General features: G+C 42.1%; 1 protein-coding gene across 6 annotated transcripts in view; it reads right to left on the bottom strand.

Moving 5' to 3' along the window:
- CHD6 (chromodomain helicase DNA binding protein 6) overlaps positions 1-20579 on the bottom strand; it is a 196162-nt gene that overhangs the window by 81931 nt on the left and 93652 nt on the right. For all 6 annotated transcript variants that reach the window (XM_081832767.1, XM_081832770.1, XM_081832768.1 and 3 more), the window contains 11 exons: positions 19015-19077; positions 18120-18178; positions 17393-17510; positions 13046-13132; positions 12718-12852; positions 8704-8825; positions 7078-7321; positions 5473-5649; positions 4747-4890; positions 1286-1541; positions 287-497 (listed from right to left, as the gene is read on the bottom strand). In XM_081832767.1, the coding sequence (XP_081688893.1) occupies positions 287-497; positions 1286-1541; positions 4747-4890; positions 5473-5649; positions 7078-7321; positions 8704-8825; positions 12718-12852; positions 13046-13132; positions 17393-17510; positions 18120-18178; positions 19015-19077 (1616 nt within the window). The remainder of the gene's footprint in view (positions 1-286; positions 498-1285; positions 1542-4746; positions 4891-5472; positions 5650-7077; positions 7322-8703; positions 8826-12717; positions 12853-13045; positions 13133-17392; positions 17511-18119; positions 18179-19014; positions 19078-20579) is intronic.

Below are 20579 nucleotides of genomic sequence, written 5' to 3'. Positions count from 1 at the left end.
AATTCTGTTTCTTACAACTAAAGAGAATATAAACATGTAGCATTTCCTTTTTAAGCAAAGCAAGGGCTCTACATCATGGCCTGTGAAATTAACTTTAGGCAGTTAAAATTGGGCCTACTTGGTCACAGGATTTAACTCTGAATTTCAATCAACCTTTAGAAGATTACTTTTCTCCATGTTCGAATGCTTTGTTGTTGTTAAAGCATAATTTTTAGATGAATGAAAAAGGTACCCAAAAAAGACCTGCCTGCAGCATCTGATGCACAGCTCTGAGACAAGTTCTCACCTTCTCTGGATGAGATAATCTTCCAGGATATCCAGACAGCGCACCATCTGGGAGAAGATGAGTACTTTGTGACCACCTGCAATCAGCTTAGGGAGCAGTTTATCAATCAGCACCAGCTTCCCTGCTGCTTGAATCATGGCCTGCAGCTGAAAGTCGGGGGCATCAGGGCTGTGGGTTTTCCGGAAATCTTCCAGAATTTTCTCCTCTGCCCCTGGAAAGGAATGGAACAAAACTATTCCTTGAACAAACTCTGAGGGTAAAAGCTGCTCCCTGCTTTACAGATCCTAAAAAAAATGAAGTGAGCTCCTAGATCCGGACCAGCAGTCCAGTGAGGCGACACTGTGTGTGCACAGCCGGTCTGTGCCCTCAGCAGAGGACTCTGCAGCAGCAGCACGGCCACTGTGCAGAGAACGGAGGGGCTCTGCTTTGCTGGGAGACCTCACCAAGTAGAGAAAGAGCTTTAGATACCAAGCTGACTCATCAAGTAAAGAAACCTCCAGAGAAATGTGACAAAAAGACACACCTCTTGACATCATAAAAACTAGCTATTAGCAAATTCAAGCCACATTTTGATTTAAAATTTTATCAGAAAATTTTATTGTAAAAAAGCTTCTGATGTGTTCTCCGGTTAGTACAGTTAACTGTTAATTTACCTGCGGATTGCATCACGATCACTTATTCAGCTAAGTAATACAATTCCCTGTCCCGAAGGGCACAGTATGGGCCAGCCTACAGGTAAATAAAGGGTAGCAGACTGAAGAGTGCTGCCCATCTTCTGATGGCAGAGAGTTGGTAGAGAACTTAGCTCTGTGCACTCACTACTGGATGGCTTACCCAGATCCACCAACCTCTCTGAGCCTCAGTTTCATACATCATAAAAAGGTGAGCATACATACATCCTCCCATTTAATGTAACTCAATACATAGGACTGTTGGTCATCATTAGCTTCTGGCAGAGGCTACGGCAGGCTCGAGTTGCTCCCTGCTTCCCAAACTCACCATTGATCAGGTAGGGATGGTTACAGCACTTTCTCAGCTCCATCATGGTGTTGATGAGATTGGGCATGTTGTGCTGATTTGCCCCCTTGGTCAGGAAGGAAAAGTTCTTCTCCAGGATAGCACGGTAGTACTTTTTCTGGATATTGGTCAGCTCTACTTCAATGATCGTCTCTTGTTTGGGAGCAAGGTTCTTTTCCACATCATCTTTCAGCCGCCGAAGCATCATGGGTTTTAGGATAGATTGCAGTTTCTTCACCTGTCCGGGGAAATGAGACCTGTTCATCTACCCATATCTGATTTTAATGATTGATTACTGGGGTAGTCCAACCTTCACTACACTCTCCTGAGCACCTAATCACAGTACTGTGGGAGTAGACTGAATGAAAGATCATGACTAATCCCTGAACATGGGGAGTTTATAATTGGACCTCAAGGAAAAAAGGGATCTGGTTTTAATTCCCAAGCAGTCACTGAGAACCTAGGTGGCAACCTTACAAGAGATAAAGGGAGAAAGATATAAAAGACAGTACCTACTCTCTAGGACGGCAAAAACAAATCCCCCTCGCTCTATCATGCACGCATGGTGCAGCAATGACCTGAGGACAACTTCAGCTATGTGAGGAGGGACAAGTGACACATTACAAAGGGGAGACTTAGATGCTGAGAGAACAAAGTAAAAAGCAATTTGGGGGTAGGCGAAATGTGTGAAGGGGGCTCAAAAGGGGTGAAACTTTCAGTTATAAAATAAGTCCCGGGAATATAATTTAGGACATACTGACTACAGTTAAAAATACTGTATATTTGAAAAAAAAAATAATACTGTATATTTGAAAGCTGCTAAGAGAGGAGATCTTACAAGTTCTCATCACTAGAAAAAAAACTATAGCTCTGTGTGTGACAGATGTTAACTAGACTTAGTACGGTGATCGTTTTATAATATGTACTTACATTGAATCATTACCACACACACCTGAAACTAAAGTTCTATGTCAATCATATCTCAGGTTTAAAAAAAAAAAAGAAGTAGAGGCAAGAAGCGGACCCCTCCTACAGCTTCTAAGTAACGCCAGCAAACATGTTTGGAGTAGCAGCATGTAGAGTTAATGTTGTAAGATGATGTCTCCCATGCCATCATGCAGGCTGTCACATCAGGGGCACTTTGAACTGACAGTAGTCTTTGCTATGATTTGTCTGTTCTTCTCCTAACAGCCCGGACCTGGACAGCAGATCTCTACTCACCTGACTGCACTGGCAAGGTGACTTGCTCCCTCTCCCAAGAAGACAAAGACAGAAAAGGGATTCAAAATCAAGGCACCTGACCTAACCCTGAGCTATAACAGGATACCAATAAGATTAATCTTGCTGGGAACATAAAATAAGGAAGGGTAAGTGCAAAAGATCGAGTTTCAAGTCATAAAGGGCTGTTCAAAAATGTTTCAGGGCGCCTGGGTGGCTCAATCAGTGAAGTGTCTGCCTTTGGCTCAGGTCATGGTCCAGATGTCCTGGGATTGAGCCCCATGTTGAGCTCCTTGCTCAGCAGGGAGTCTGCTTCTCCCTCTCCCACTGCCCCGCCCCCCCGCTCATGCTTTCTCTCTAATAGATAAAATCTTAAAAAAAAAAAAAAAATGTTTTAAAAGGGGGTACATTCTGCATAAATAAGTTGTGTGCAGTGTCAATGCTTCCTGAAAAAAATATAAAGTGACTTACAGACAGTGATTTAGTAGAGTTATCAGAGCAGATTTTAAACAATGATGAATATGCTTCACTTTGGAAGCTGATGCGTTCTGGAATTTTATTTCCTGTGATTCAAAATATACATATTTGATGCCATTTTTGTGGTTTTCTCCTAACTAACCCCAATCCTAAATCTAACCCATTCATGGGACCTTGATTTTACCAACCATGATACTTAGGAATCTATCTCCCAAGTGGACTAGGAATGACTATATAAGATCCCAAAGAGAAAAGACACAACTAGATAATTATTAAAGATATGGACAAATGCCAATCTGCCACATGCTGGGTTCAGCTTTGCCCTTCACTTGGTTCATACCTTGAATCATTTAGTATACTACATGCCAGACACTGTGCTGGTCAATACAACAAACACAACTTTGGAGAAGAGGTGGGCCTTGTCCTCAGGGAGGTCATTGTCTAGGAAGAAGAAAAAATGCATACCACAAAATAAGTGCAACGGGAGAAGAGGACACCTTGCTAATGGTCCAAAAATGAAGAGAGGTTTGGGAGCTGGCTTTTGAAAGATCAATAGATACTGCAAACGTAGAGAAGTGGAATGAAGCTTGATTCTTCACTGCCCTGAAAGTCTGACTTGCCACAGAAGTAGAAACAAACAGACTTGAACCACAGAGTATACTCCTGACACGTTAGTGAAATTCCCAAACCTTGTCAGTCCCCCAATTCTCTGCCCCAACCCATTCTCACACCATTGCTAGGTTAATTTAGCAGAACTAATTATGTCATTCCTGCAATCAAAGCCTTGCATTGCTTCCCTAATACCTCCCAAATTCTTCAAGCCATCTTCCAAGACCTTCCCACAATATAACCCTTACCCCTCTGGCCTCATACTCCACAATTCATTAACCCGGTTCCCAGCTCAACCAGACGATTCCCTACACCTGAATAAATTCCATGGCTGATTATGCCAGGTATTTTTTCTCCTGTGCAAAGGAGTCACCATCTTTTCTCTCTCCACGACTAAAAATGTACCCACCTTGCAAAGTCCATTTCCAAATTGTTCTCTCTCCATGAAGGCTTTCCTGATTCCCAAACAGAGGTGACCTTCTCTCTTCTAAAATCCCCTATTCTATTATTTGTTCCTGTTATGGCATTTAAACTTGCCTGGCTTATTTCTGTAATTTCTAGTCAAGATTTCTACCCACCATACATACTTATTACTGTTGGCTGTTCTGAATTAGCTTTTAGTCCAATAAGCTAGACTCAGGACTAGATCTTTGAAAACCGGGAAATCTGGTTGATTTGGACAAAACTAGACTTACCAACTATTCTAGTATATGACTGTCTTCTTTTCCTCACTACCTGTGTAGTTTGTTGTACTCAAGAAGATGAGCCTGGGAACGTGTTGCAGATTATGTAGGAGGAAGGATGAAGGATGAAGAAAGCAGAGGAAGGTACCACACTCCGGAGTTCAGGACAGAACAAAATCACTGACCTCACATGTGAGATCAACGAAGGCAAGAGGCCTGATATGCTAACACAGGATTATTGTGGATACTGATTCATTTATACCTCCGGAGTAATAGGAACTCCTAATAATCAATTTACCCCCCTCAACATAGACAAACAAGTTAAATAAAGGAGGTAATGCTCATTTTAGCAAGAATATGAGAACTTGCTAATGCCTGTCCCCACAACGACTTGTTCTGTCCCTGATGGTAAAGGTAATCATCACATCGTCTCCTCAGTCCTTCAGGCCCGTTTACCTGTTCCTCTGTTTTCAGATCTCCAAATTCCTCCAAGAAAGCAGTCTCTGAAGGAAACTGTGATGGCTCCAGAAAATTCAGCAAGCTGAAGAGCTCCTCCACAGAGTTCTGCAAGGGTGTCCCAGTGAGCAGCACTTTGTGTTCCTGCACAATAGTACATGATAAGCAGTGTTGAGCCACCAAAACAGTATGCTTTTGAAGCCAGGGCATTCTGTGCTCACTTTGGGGCAACTCGGTTTTGCTTTTATGAAAAGACAGGATACTGCTGTTTCAGGGCGGGTACGGTCGATTAATAGATCAACGTTCCTTTCACATCACTGACTCCAGCGGCAATTTCACGTTAGTGCAAGCAACATCCATCCATTCATTCATTATTACTACCCTCTACGTACTGGGCACTGTGCCAAGGCTGTCATCCCTGGTACCAGATCATTCAGGGTCTTGGAAACAAGCCGAAACACCTTACATTTCCAGGTCACAAATTTCATGGTATTTAAGACTACCCTGGGTCCCCTTGGGAATCTATCTGTGGCAAAGGTCAAATTGTTGACTCAGTTTGTAACAAAAACCCTTTTGATTCCTGCACTGTCACAGATATAGATGGCAAAAAGAAAACTCAGAATAAACAGACCATGCACAAGTAAGCTACATGCAGAATGGCTACAGAATGCTTCCATAGGGGGTAGATGGAACCGGTGTCTATGTAAAGAGCTTGCTAGCTCTCACCAGGGCCATGAGCTTTAGACCCTCCAGAAGTTTGCAGTTCCTGTTCTTCAATCTGTGGGCTTCGTCAATTATCACACAGCTCCAGTGAATCTTTTTCAGCTCTGGGCAGTCTGCCAGTATCATCTCAAACGTTGTGATGACAACATGGAACTTGAAGACTCCTGAAAGGGGGTTTCCCTGAGGGTGACACAACGGAAGGTGAAGCTTTATGTCATGACTACAGAATACAGCTGATGCGTTCCCAGCAGGAGCAGAGGAGGCAGCACCGTAAGACGGTAGGGCCTAGGTAAGGGAAGCCGGTAAGCATGGTACTTCCTCGTTTGGGAAGAGAGAGAATATAAGGATGAACCAGCTATTTAGACAAGAGAGAGACCTCATTACATCGATAAACAGAAGTAAGAGACACGGGCCCTCACAATGGTGAGACATATGAGCAAATACGGAAGACACAGCAAGGAAGCTTTTTATTTATTAATTGCCATGGTAAGGAAAGCAGATGGGTACTGATTCACACGTTCCCAGCCAGGACCGGTCTCAACCACGCAGAGCCTGAACACCCAAGGAGACCGTCTTTGCTCCTTTTCAGATATGGTTGATTTCACCTTGGACCTGGGGTTCTAGCACAGAGGTTCAAAGCCCTGCTCCCGATTCACCCGGGACAAGAGCTACCGGGCAGGACACATCTTTGTCTTTTACCTATCTTAGTGGTGCCATGAAAGAGCAGAGCTGCATCATGTTGGAGCACATCTTAAAGTTCTCCCAAGTGTCTCCTTTTGCTGTTAATGAAATGCCTGGGGGAGGAGCACTGGCTTTCCTCTGGTTGGAGTCATTTAATGTTCACCTTGCTTGATTATAAAAACCAGTGGCCAGGACAAGCTTACAAGCATACTCAGTAAAGTGTTTATAAGTAACAAAGCCCCCCAAGCCCCCACAGTCTATTGTGCTTTTAACAATTTAAATCCTGTCTTCCCTTTATCCTTCCCTATCAAATGTGTTAACCTCCTCTCCAAACTCCCCAGGAACCCATCCTCTGTACACTAATTCTTCCACTCACTTTTTTTACTGAGCCATGTGACAAGTCAGATAAAGCCTTCTGCATGTCAAAGCAACTTCATGGGCACCTGGGTGGCTCAGTTGGTTGAGCGACTGCCTTCGGCTCAGGTCATGATCCTGGAGTCCCGGGATCGAGTCCCGCATCGGGCTCCCTGCTCAGCGGGGGGTCTGCTTCTCCCTCTGACCCTCTTCCCTCTCGTGCTCTCTGTCTCTCATTCTCTCTCTCTCAAATAAATAAATAAAATCTTTAAAAAAAAAAAGCAACTTCATAAGCCAACCAAGAAGCCAAGCTTTCAGTATCCTACAAAGGATAGAGCCTCTGGCATATTGCAGAGAGTGGAAAACATGCCCTACAAATCCTATGTTTTATCACAAACTAAACTACCAAGAAGAAGCAAGAAGTCTGCCTCAAGAAACAGAAGACTCTACAAAATCAGTCAACGGTAACCCAAGGTGCAGGGCCTTCAAACTCCTGAGGGCAAGTGACAGAAAGGCTGTTCTGAGCGATGACATCAGGCCGTCACCAGATCTCTGAGACTGTGCAAGGCCCACCTGTGCGTCTCTGTACACCATCTCATACTGCTGGATCATCTGCCTGCTGATCTGGCTGCCATGGTACACAATGGCATTCATCTCTGTCCACGTCCGGAACTCCCGCTCCCAGTTCGTGATGGTGGAGAGTGGGGCGATGATGAGGAATGGGCCGTGGATTCCCCGGAGGAATATCTCAGAGAGAAATGTGATGGACTGGATGGTTTTCCCGAGGCCCATCTCATCAGCCAAAATACAGTTTTTTCTGCAGAGAGTAAGAAATACAGATAATTCATCATCGATACAGGAAAGTGGTAGAGGTTGGGTATAACTCAAAAGATACTTCGGAAGCACACCTTGACCTGTAAGGTCATCAGTGAAGGGCCTTATTGGCATTTTCCAGAGATGCAACTGAGGCACGTTTTGATTCTTATGATTCACACCCTGCCTACTTCTGAAAAGGAATTACGGCAACTTGAGAGAAAATACAGGAAAGAGGTCCATACGCTATAAACTGAAAATACTAAAAATTAAAATAACAGTGAGACACAAGGAGAAAAAAAAATATGCCTCAAACCTAAGCCAATTTCTGTACCTGACAAACTTTATGGAAGCCAAGGCAAAAATAAAAAGATAAGTTACATGGTTTTCACTGTCCATTATTTGTGTCATCAAGGGTGAACTTTTAACCCACACAATTAATTTCTTATCAGAGTAAAAATGTTGGTCTGTCCTGGTGATCCAGAATCCCAGACTGCACAGAGCAGTCTCGCTCCTTGCTGCACAGGTGGGCACTGGAAAGCTTAGGGGAGCTTTCTGGCCCAAGCGGCTCTGTAAGTGGCACAGACTATGCCAGGACATAGGTCACCAGGGCCCCATCTTGTGTGTTCTCCACTACAGCCTGCTGTCTCTAGAATCCATACTAGGGGTATACTCTAGAATGTTAGAAAAATCTCAAATTTCACCTGTTTCATATAGATTCTGATGGCAAATGAAGCACGAAGAGTCCAAAACCGAGTGGTACAGCCCCAGCCTAGAATATCCAGGGCTCACAAATAAGTAGCGGAGTTGGGGCTACAATCCAGATGTTTCCTTTTAGAGCCAATTTTTGCTAAAGACTTAGAACGATCTTTTGGATTTTGTTTCATCTAGGTTGGGCCTAACCTTTTGGCTAGAATGGCAAAGAAAAAAGAAGCATAAAGTCAACAATGTCTAAAATCATTCCTTGTGGGGGCGCCTGGGTGGCTCAGTCATTAAGCGTCTGCCTTCGGCTTGGGTCATGATCCCAGGGTCCTGGGATCGAGCCCCACATCGGGCTCCCTGCTCGGCAGGAAGCCTGCTTCTCCCTCTCCTACTCCCCCTGCTTGTGCTCCCTCTCTCGCTGTCTCTCTCTGTGTCAAATAAATAAATTAAAAAAAAAATTTTTTTTTAAAAATCATTCCTTGTGGTTGGAGAATCACCTGACGTGGAGTCTTGGCATGCCTCATATACAAAGATTACTACCCTAAACCTACGGCTAGGTTCCACTCTCTCACCACCTTGCTAGCTACTGCTGTTCTAAGCAGGCTCGGGGGACAGTTTCACTCCAGTACAAACACCATGGGGGGATAACTGTCCGTGAAGACAACCCTGGTTCCGGTTCCTCACCTGTTATACCAGTTAAAAAGAAGCCAGTTCATCCCCTCTAGCTGGTACTCCCGGAGCTGGTTACTGTTCTTATACTCTCGAGACTTCTCCAGTTTCTGCCAGGAGTCTGAAGCAGGCCTCTCCTGGTGGAGGAAGGCAGACAGAACAAAATACAGAGAATGGTGTTTGAGGAGCATAACACAAATAGGGATACAGGATAAGAATGGGGAAGGTGGCAAATCTCAAAACACTGTCCTAAAGCTGGCTGGCTTCAAGCTGCAGTTACTATGATCTGAGTAAGGTGTGTACACACACACACACACACACACACACACACACACACCCTCTGATATTTTCTAGCTCTCACCAAACTAAACTAAGAACATCTCTATAAAATTTGCAAGTAATTAATGAAGAAGAGAAACAGACCCACCTACAATCTTGGTACTGTTTTACCCAGACTCCTGGATGCCACTCTCACTTACACTTCCATCTCCCTGCAAACCAATAGTAGTCAGGTGTTTTGGCTTCTACAGATAATTTTTGTTATTTCTTTGTGCATGTAGCATCAGCTCAGGAAAGTACAGTGGGTCAAATACTTTGCTGATTAGTTCCTAGAGTCAGTATAAGGCAAAAAGCCTGTAAAATCAAAACTGCAAATTTCTTCAATATCCCATAAACATATTTTCCCATATAAAATACTGATTTCCAAATATAATTGATCTTTTCTCTACTGATAGGAATCGCCATATTTATCACATACTAAATTTCAATATATCCATGGAGCTCTATTTAGATTCTTCATTCTGTTCCACTGGACTGTCTACCACTGCAATAAAATCCGATTTTTAAATTATGATATCCTTTTATCAGATTAGGGAATTATTTTTCAAAAATGTCTCATCTACTCTACCTTATTCACTATTCTGTATAACTTCAGAATCAATTTGTCAAGTTCTCTTAAAATCCCATTGAGATTTCAATTAATCAGGGGAAGATTTAAATCTTTAGGTGTGGAAACTTCCCATCCAAAAATTCTATTTATTTAGGCTTTATATTATTTGGACACAGACTTGGTTATTTTCCTTATAGCAAACTGAGCCCCTAAATTAACAGTTTACAGTCTTAAAACATTCCTAGCTATAGCTAGTTACAAATGAGAATTTTGAGATTGTAACTTTTCTGAACAGTTTTAGTCTTTGGTAATTCTACTTTGTGGAGTACTACAACATAGTTTATACTTGAAATACGTTATTAACTAAAACTAAACCACTTGCATGTGAAATTAACAACATATCCTCAATTACATCATTGATATTTGGAGGTAAGTAAGTGAAATCTGTCCATGATCTTTCAGAAAAATACACATCACAGCTTACCTACAAAATTACTACAGCTGCAATTAGGCTAAGCCCTTTAAAACAGGACTCTGTTGAAAATTATTACTAGTGTATTATTACTAATGTACAGATACAGGTGCTTTTAAAATAAGGGAGAAAATAATTTAGTATGTAAGAAAACAATGACTTTAAAGAAAGGCTTTAAGCAAAGATATTCCTATATAAACCCTCTTGCTCTGTTCCCTTAAAGAAATCACATTCTTCTTAACCTACAGGAACCAGTCAGCGTGGATCCCCCAAAGTCCACATACTCCTTTAATCGGGGATGCTCCCCTACTTTACTAGATCCTGTGGGGAGACTTTCTGGAATGTTCCTCTAGTGACTTATATGGCTTACTCTCAGTACTGTTAAGTACCGGAGGATGGAATTTCACTGCAGATTTCTACTTTGCTGCCTTGGTAGCACTCCAAAAGCAGAGGCATCATGCTCCAATCCAGTCAATCCAGCCTTCCCTCCTTCCCCAGTGCTAAAGGGTTTAGTTGAACATCACCTACTGGCCAGAATTTCAGCCATCTGAGCACAAGACCTGAAATCAACTGGAAGTTTCTGGTTGACTCCTAAGTGGTATAGACTGCAGGAAACAACATACCCCAGGGCTCCACAGCCTTCAATGGCTACTTAGTTAACTTGAAGGAGGAAAAGTGATTCTCGGAGTCTCCATGGTGGCTCCGGCCTATTAAAAGACTGCTCCTGCTTTGCACAATCATCACGGACAATGTCACTTCTTGCTTTCTCTGTATTTGACCTATATGTAACTAATTTTTACCAAAAAGCTTTCAGGTATAGAATGTCCTATTCGTCAACTTCAAAGCCCAAAGTAAGATCCCTTTAAAAAATTATTCAGGTAAACTTTCATTTGGAGCTGGTCCTTTTCTTAACACATAAAAAGACAGCTTTAGTTATGTTGTGAGCTACCATTCCAATTCAGAATTTTTGAGATAAAATTTCAAAATGTGCATTTTAAATGCGAGAACAAATAAATCAGAAACAAAGAGACAAGTGTGAAATAATACCATGGTTCACTGAGCAATGAAAACAGCAGCATCCCAATAGCAAAGAAGTAAAGGAAAAGGGAAATTGCCTGAAAACACTTGAGAATTCATATTCTTGCCAAATGCATGTAGTCAGTCTGAGGAATTAAGTGGGATTCAGGCTGAGTAAGAATCCTGATTACTCGGAGATACTAACTTACAATTAGCTTCAGAATGGAAATGCTCTCTACTCTGCCCCACACCAGTTTGTCCCTGCCTTATGCCACACGTCCATGTGTGTCCACGCACACACATGCCTACCCTGTTAACCTGTGAGCTCCTGGGGGCTGGGTGTGCACCTTCTTTCTTATTGTATGTCACTCAAGAGTCAGCCAACAGCAGATGTTTAACAATGACTGATGAATTTTTTTTTTTAAGATTTTATTTATTTATTTATTTGAGAGAGAGAGAATGAGAGACAGAGAGCATGAGAAGGAGGAAGGTCAGAGGGAGAAGCAGACTCCCTGCTGAGCAGGGAGCCCGATGCGGGACTCGATCCCGGGACTCCAGGATCATGACCTGAGCCGAAGGCAGTCGCTTAACCAACTGAGCCACCCAGGCGCCCAACAATGACTGATGAATTAACAACAGACAACAGTTGTAGGAGAGGGTTGAAAGAGAAATTTATTAACCAGTCATGCAGACAAAACACTATTAAAAACTATGTAGATTTCTAATCACAGTTCTGCACCTCAAGCTTCCTCCATATACTTCATATGCCAAAAAAAAAAAAAACCAACAACAACAAACCCACTGCTTTTGAGTAGACTCTGACAGAGATCTAAGTTCAATGTCAAGCTCTTGTCTCCTAAGTCCTGACCTTCCCGGGATATAAAAACAACAACAAATAAATAATAAGGAATTGGGTAAGAGTTTTTCATATAAATGTGGTGACTTTTTAAAAACAGAAACTTATTCCAGTCTATAGCCATATTCAACAACTCTGATTCTCTTCCCAAGTGAGTCACATCTTAATTAGGCTCTTCTAATTCTACATCCTTTTAATTACTGTCCCTCTATATACAACTACTTGTCAAGTACCCTGGGACATTTATGCAGCTCGGGGGGAATAATCCAGAATCAGAAAAACAAACTGATTAAATAAATATATTTTGAAAACCTATGTTCTCTCTGTGAAGTCCAGGGATCTATAGGTAGAAGATAGTTCTTCCCCTTAAGAATATTCCAGTTGAGTAAAGGCAGAGGATAAAAACAAAGAAAAAAGATCACTGATGGAGCAAGAGGTAGAAAGAAACAAGAAAGATACTAACCATTTACTGAGCTTCTTTCCCATGCCAGGCACTTCGTACACGTTCTATCTTACTGACTCCTGTATACAGCACCACATACGAAGAAATATAAGCTCCTATTCAAGGTTCTTAAATGTCACACACATCAAAATAGAGCCTAGACCTAATGTTGACCAGAATGCTAGCGAAGTCTGATTTGGGGAGAAAAACATACTGAACTGCAAGTTCAGTGGAGAGTGGCCAAAGGTAAGTCACCAACAAAGACCCTTCTGAGCATGGCCCCACAGACATCCAGGATTGCCACGGTCATAAAGTTAACATGATACAACAGGTACCCAACAGGGATACATTACCACATGCTTAATTTCAGGGAGAATCTGAAGAGACTCAAATTCTTTAACTTTTGCAGGATCTACGTCTTCCTCTAGCTCCCACGTGCTTTCTTCATAAGGCAGCGAGCACCACTTCACCAGGTAATGCGTCACTTCCTGGTGGGAAACAGGAGAGGAGTTTATGTTCTACTAGATTAAAGGAGTCAATCATACCCCGGCCAACCTCTGAAAAACCCACCCTATCACACATAAGTGCCATTAAAACAAAGACCACATGTTAACAAAACAAGCAAAATATGTAGTAAGAAGGGAAGGCTCTTTAGGGGAGTCAAAATGACAAAACACCCACCTCTCCTGTTTCTGCATCTTTGGTGTGGGCCACCTCCAGGACTCGATCAACTTCTACATAGTCCGGGTTGAACAAATCTTCATCAGGCTAGTGCAATCAAAGGAGAAGAGTTAGAAAGTTTCCCCCTCCCCTCAAAACCAACATATAGGGGTTCATCTGTAAGTGATCCCCTACTCTGGGCTTATCAGGAAACACAGAATGGAAGGGGTAGCTTGAGAATAAAAGTCACAGCACAGACATTTCTTCACTGTCCCCAAATCCTGCTCTCCATGACTGAATTTATAGGTTACACCACGGCCAGAGTAAGACTCTCCTAATGGTCATTATAGTACTGCACAAAACTCAGCACAAGGATTCCCTTTTTCTTGCTTTTTGTTCCAAAGATAACCCTTGGAAACTCAGAATTAGTTTCTTTTTCTTCTATATACCAACAATAGTAGCAAACATTGGAAGGAGGCATGAGGGGAGCTTCTGGGGGACTGATAATGTTCTATGTCCTGATCTAAGTGGTGGCTACACAGGTGTGTTTATTTTGTAAAAATTCACTGAGCTGCACCCTTAGGATTTGTTTACCTTCATGTACATTATGCTTCCCAAAAGTGTACTTACGAAATAATAAGCATCACTTGGAAATATTTAACTTGTGTCTGGAGTAATGCTAAGTGCTTAAATCTCAAAATTACTTTATGGACTAGATACAGTAATTACTTTACAGATGAGGAAACTGACTCAGAGAGGTTAAATAAGTAATGTGACCAAAGCCACAGAGAGTTGTGTGAACTGGAACGTTACCCAGGCCTTTCTTACCCAGAAGCCCTCCTCCCAGACGGCTAGGATGTACTTATTGCCCCTTTGGTTGTAAGGCACTTTAGGGACTATCCAGTTTCATCTTCAACACAGGAATGCTTTTTGTAACACCCTTGGCAACACTCCCTCAGATTCCATTATTCCCTGTTTGGGAATTTACTGCCCTCTAAGACCTGATCCACTGTCAAGACAGCTTTACCTCTGTCTGCTCAGTGGTAGCATCATGATCTTTACCTTTATTATATTAAATTATAGCTTAGTTTCCTTCCTGTAACTGGGGCTCACTGGTATGACTGCTTCCTTCAGAGTAGCAGTAACTAAGTTCATTCTCCTTCTATGCTGGCTCTTCAACAAATTTCAACCGATCTGGGTGAAACTATTCAAGGTGTTCGACTGTTCTTGGGGCCCCAAGTTTCCAGATCCTTTCGTGATGCAGAGAACTAGCACTTATGAATAGTGGCCATGGGCCACCGTGATAAACACTTCTGTAAACCCTGTGTCATTTACTCCTCACAGGTGTTCTGTGAGGCTGATACTATTAGGAGTTCCGCTTTAGACAGAGGAGGATACTGTGTGTGTGTGTGTGTGTGTGTGTGTGTGTGGCGGGGCAGGGCAGGGGGGAGGGGTGGGGGGGTGGGGGCAGGGGGGCAGGAGCAGAACCTGCAGCCTGGCAGCCTGCAACCTGCAAGCCTAGGCTCCTAGCACCATGCAGGCCAGTTTCCATGTTTGCTGACAAGCACTCAGCTGTGCTTCCTTTACCTAAGTTAGAGTCCTCCTGCAGCTGCACTCAGGTCCAAGTCCCCCCGAACCTGATACTCAAATGAACAGAACAAAGATTACTGTTACTTCTTAAGCAGCTGCACACCGTCCTCCTGACCAATAGGAAACTTGTCATTTAACGGGCACTATCTTTTCTCCCTAGAACTGCTAGTCAGTCATTTTTCCCCACTCTGAAGTTATAAAGATTTAAAAACTACAAATGTGTGACATTACATACATTTAATTGCCATTCTATTTCATTCATCCTAGCCTGTCCAGTAAACTGAACTTTGACTTTGTCATCTATTCTCCCAGCATCAGGTGTGGTTTCCAGGAGTCCAAGTGTAGTGAGAAGGCCTCTACCCCTGAAGAGGGAGGGAAGCCTCTGCCTCGCGAGCCTGTGTCTTTTCCACAGGTGCCCCTGGCTACCTCATCAAGCAGCCGGAAATAATGGATACGAAGAAGCTCTATCCAAAACTAAGTTATTATCAATCTCATAAGAATATTATTTATCTAAGTCATTAATAAAAATGTTGAACAGGTCAAGACTGAAGACAGTATTATAGGAACTACTCCCCACTCTTCCTCCTCCTCAATCTCAAGATGTCCTCCAATCTTTTCAAAAGCCTTTCCTTTCCACAAGTTACACGCTCCTGGTACATTTTTTCTACACACTGCAACATAGCTTCAGTTCTCTATTCCCAGCCCAGTAAAAATCACTCCCTTGGGAATAAAGCAGAAAACAGACACATGGGGCTTTGTACGCTATATGAAGGGCTGTGGACTTTATTTCAAGAAAATGTGAGTCGCTGAAGGGTCTGGAGCAGGCGAAGAGCATAAGGCAAACCCCATCCCTCACCAGGGGGCAGCTAAATAATTACTGAGCACTGACCCTGTTCCTGGTATCAGGGACAGAAATACAAGAAGACATGTCCCTGTCTGTCTCATAGGGCTTAAAATGGAAGAAAGAGACATGTAAACAAGTTCCTGCACTGCAAATACTTGCTAAAATAGAGGTGCAAATAAAATGTTCCAAGAACAGAGAGAGAGTATCCAGTGTGGCCTCAAGACGGTCTTCCAATTCTGTCTTCTCTTTCCCAGTTCTCTATGACAATAACAATGCCATGAGAAACAGTTTTCACATTCTTTAAAACAATCCTGGAGAGGGCTGGGGCTGAACGCTAAGACTAAAGATGAAGGACCCCAACCTGGGATGAGAAGAATGCTTACTGACATTATCCTAAAGTAATTTTCTGTCACTTGAGGAAAAGGCACACAACATGAAGAATGAGTTGGTTAAGTACTGCAGCAATGTACTATAGTTTGATGGCACCTGAGTGCGCTCTTGAGGACTAGTGCTTGCAACTACGTTTTAAGAATAATTTTTATGACTTCTTTTCTTTAAAGTTATCTGTATAAAATTTTAAAACTACAGGCTATACAGAAAAGAAAAAATAGAAGTCACCATGATCCCATCAACCGGAAAAAATGACATCAGCGTTTTCATGTATATTCAAGACATTTTCTGCACATTATTATGGTGCCTCTTTTCTCCTGCACTCCCCAAAATGGAACTGCCCCCGACACTGTAAGAGGCCGACATATAGCACTGTAGCTTCTTTCTACGTCATTAACAACTGTTCTCCAACATCACTTTTACTAGAGCACAGTGTTCTGTTCTATGGGATGTACACATAATTTAACAAATGTCTATCATCTAACAGTGTGTTTGCAATTTTTCACCAATATTAATGACTGAATATCATAGCTAATTCTGTACAAAGACTCAACAGTTTCCTTAAAATACATGGCAGAATTAGAACTGCCGGACAAAGGATGTGAACATTTTGAGACATTTCACGTCTGCTGCCATCTGTTCTTCTGACAGGTCGTACTAGGTTATGTTCCCACCTGCTAGATACAAGACTGTCTCTGCCCTATACTCTCACCAGCAATGAGTGATAATTATTTTTAAAACCTTCAAATATTTGGTAAATAAAAACCAGAAAATTCCTATTTTAGTTTGCATTTTTAAACTACTAGTGAAAGTGACTGCATTTTTATATGATTAATAAGCATTCCTTATCATTAAAATTATTTGTCATGTGCATGTATGTATATATGAATATAAACAGGAAGGTTCCTATACTGGATATGAAGAATGTATGCCACATATATATGTATATGTGTAAGTTATATATTTTTTACGAAATACGTATACATATGTAATGCACATATTTCCTAATTATTTACTTTTAAGATTTGTTTAGTAGTATTTTCTAATATATAGACACTATAGATTTGTTTAATGTCCAAATCCATCAATTCTTCCTCTCACCATAGGTACCATACTTAGAAATACCCAAGCTTATATAAATTTCCTTATTTACTCCCTAATATTTTACTCTCTAATATATTTAATAATAGTTTTTATTTTTTACATTCGAAGTTTATGTCTTTTTGGATTTGTTTTTTTTGTGGGGGAGGAGGGAATGAAAGAGTTTTGTGCACGTTTCTTTTGCCCTAGCTATTTATAGATATTCTGACCAGGATGCACATTCTTATGAGTTGTCAGTTTGTAAGGCTCAATCCTTTTAACTTGGTGGATTATTTTTTCTCTTTGGCTTAAATCTGGACTGGTTTTGCTGCAAATCAGTGCACATTTAGCAATGTGACTTGAGCAATGGATCTGCACAGGACTTTGATTTTAAGAAACTTAAACTCAGCATTTAATACTGTAAGAAAAGCAGCGGTCAAGTTAGTTGGTAAATATTGCTTCACCTCAGTAAAAATGTGCTTCATCTGGGCTTGTTTATTCCTAAATCGCTTGATCTTCTGTGCGATGCGAGGATCCTTTTCCAGCTCTTCCATTGTGGCCCATTTACAATGTAAGTAGGAACTATCCAAAGACACACAAATTGTGAGACAAGTGCAAACTACCAAATCATTGAGCTTTAAGTGTTTCAGTGAACAGGGTGACCATCTAACCCAGAGGTAGTGGTCTGTAGTGAAACTGCTAGAGACTGGGCTGAGGAGGGCCTTGTGCTAAGGGCACAAACAGACAACGAAACAGTGCTGCGATTCCAAATGACCGGTCCCCCTGCAGCTTCTACAGGACCTGCCTGAGAGCAGGGGGGAGGGCAGGCGTAGGTGGGTTATCATTCATACACATCATAGCACAGGAAGAAAGAAAACTTCAAGAGCTATAGGACTGTGCTTCTCCACCCTGAGTGCAAATGAGAATGGCACAGGGAGTTTTTAATAAAGCACCAATCCTTGGGATCGACTCCCAGGGTCTGAGTCAGCTGGTCCTGAGTGGAGCAAGGGCTTCCCTGGTGACTGTGCAGCCAAAAGTGAGCACCACTGTCTAAGGTGAACTTGAGTCAACTGAGATCTGTGGGTCAGGCTTCAGGGGCCATTCTTGGAAAATACAGAAGATGATGTGATGAGGGAAAGTGAATTTTATTCATATAAATCCAAACACAAATAATACAAGAAAAAGACGTACAAATTTCTATACTTAACGTAGAATAGCTCCAAGTCGAATGGGGGTTCTCCTGGGTGAACCTGTAACCAATAGCAAGCAGTTAACAGGCCAGACCCCTCAGATCACCCTTATGCAGCACAAGAAAACAGGTAAATCAACACCCCTGCTGGTTTTAGTACAGATTTCTTGAGGAGGTTTAGTACAGATTTCTTGAGGATGTTCCCAGTTCTTTTCCTGACAGCTACTGAGCAGCCTTCCCAAAGGATGAATCCACAGCTAGCTAGAAGGTAAAAAAGAAAATGATCCTCCTGGTGTCCTTCCAGGGTCCAGGCTAGGACAGCAAACCGGCCCAGGGCTCTGAGAGCTGTCAGGACCAGAGCCTGCCGTGGAAGTGAAAACCTGGGTCTCTGGCATGCCCCCAAACCACCACCCTGAAATGTCGGTGCTGTTCACTCTCGAAGTAAGGAAGTTTGCTCTCATAAATACTTGAAGGTAAAACTGTGTTCTCACCAGCACACATACCCTCACCCCAGGCATGCTCTCTAGAGAATCCCTACAATGGCCCTGACATGTCTAAAGAAACCCCCCCAGAGGTTTTCAATAGGACTCTTTCCATGTCTTCTTTTTGGCCCCCTGAGGACTTTCCATGGGCTACAGCAACTAAAGGACAAATATCTTTTGCTGGGATCACTATGGAGGAAAAAAATTATCTGGGGTTCTACTCTCAAGTATTTAAGAATTTTATGATCTAAAATCTTCCATGGGGGTAAAAGTAAGTACTGACTAGCCAGACAATGTTGTTGCCTAGCTCTCACTCTGGCCAGTCACGACCATTCCAGGTTCTCTAGTCAAGTACCTCTTCACAGAGGGTATAACCTGTGCTAGTGATAGAAAAGCTGGTACATGAGCCACCGACCTCCTGGACGGTCTTAGACGCCAGGATCTTCTCAATGATGTTTGCGTCATCTTCTGGAGGCTCCTGGAGACAGAATAGTTAAAAAGACAGAAAATTACTGGCACCACAGAATCCAAGAGATAATTCTGTAAGAGTCACCCGTGAGCGCTGAGGCCTCCCTCCTATCAGTCCACAGAGTGATCAAAAGATTGCACACATTCTGGGCACAACCCTAACACCTTCCCCTTCCACAAGAGCAGAGAAGTTACTCTGCTTTTCAGACTCTTAATTTCAGATCTGTCTTTAGTATCACTAAAATTGGTCCTAGGACTTCCCTTTTCTGCCAAACCTGCCTACATGCTGTAGCATAAAATTTGCAGAAAGGTGTAACATACAGGAGTCTGATGGCCTTGGAATCAGAGAGTCCTAATTCTAACACCTACCTGCTACTGACTTTGGATAAGTCAATTAACACCTCTTAGTTCCCGTATCTATTAAAATAGGAGTTAAAAATACTTACCTCACTGGGTTACTGGGAGGATAAAATGGTATGTGAAAATATTTTTGGAACAGTAAGCACTATGCAAATGCAAGGTATAATTATTCTCTACTAAATGATACCATCTTTCCCCTCTGTGGCTGGAAATGGTTGTTTCACTGATCATCCTTTGACTATAGATCCTAACTGAAAACAAATTCATTTCTTCCTTTCTATCCCAGATACACATCAACATTTCTAGGCTCCTGAGCTCCATGAAATCTCTTTCTACAGAGTATTTGATTAAACAATGACAAACTTAAAAAGGGTACGTTGAGTCAGAACATTCTTGTGTTTGACATTCTTTCTAGGACTTTATTTGAGCCATTCTATTTCAGAGGTATCCTATGCACTACATGACCTTGTCAGATCTAGTAGAACAGTATACGAGAAGAACACTCATCACGATAGCCCTAACTCCCAAAATAACTTGGGTTCCTGATCAGAACTTTCCAAAAGGATGACTTATGTTACATCTCACTGTCTTTGTCCTACCCATTCTAGGGCTCAGCTGTCCCAGAGCCGTATCATTACAGAAAACATATATTCTAAGATCCTAAATCAACTTTCCCCTAGAAAAGTAATAGAGGAAAGGAAAAAAAAAAAAAAAAAGGTTAGGAGGGCAGATGGCAGAAAAGAAGTATAGAGATCAGCAGGCATTGACAGGTGCTCCCAAAGGTTACAAATATTTATTCATTCCCCTAGACACATGGCATTGTGCTAGGTGCCATGCCAAAGTTAATCCAAAGTGACAAGAGTCTCTTCCCACTGCTCAACAAGTAGACAAATGAACTGTGCCTACCATATAGTAGGAAGAAGGGATGGGAAGACAGACTAAGCTTTTGTTTTTCTGCTCAAGTTTTGTTCTGCCTGGATTTTTTTTTTTTTTAAGAGAGAGAGTGCATACTGGGTATTTACCCCAAAGATACAAAAGTAGGGATCCGAAAGGGTACGTGCACCCCGATGTTTATAGCAGCAATATCCACAATAGCCAAACTGTGGAAAGAGCCAAGATGTCCATCGACAGATGAATGGATAAAGAAGATGT

Source organism: Leptonychotes weddellii, chromosome 10 (assembly GCF_054177405.1).
Source record: "Leptonychotes weddellii isolate Sample4059 chromosome 10, ASM5417740v2, whole genome shotgun sequence".
Lineage (NCBI taxonomy): Eukaryota > Metazoa > Chordata > Mammalia > Carnivora > Phocidae > Leptonychotes > Leptonychotes weddellii.
Note: the sequence above shows the minus strand (reverse complement) of the source record. Positions and strands in the feature narration are given on the sequence as shown.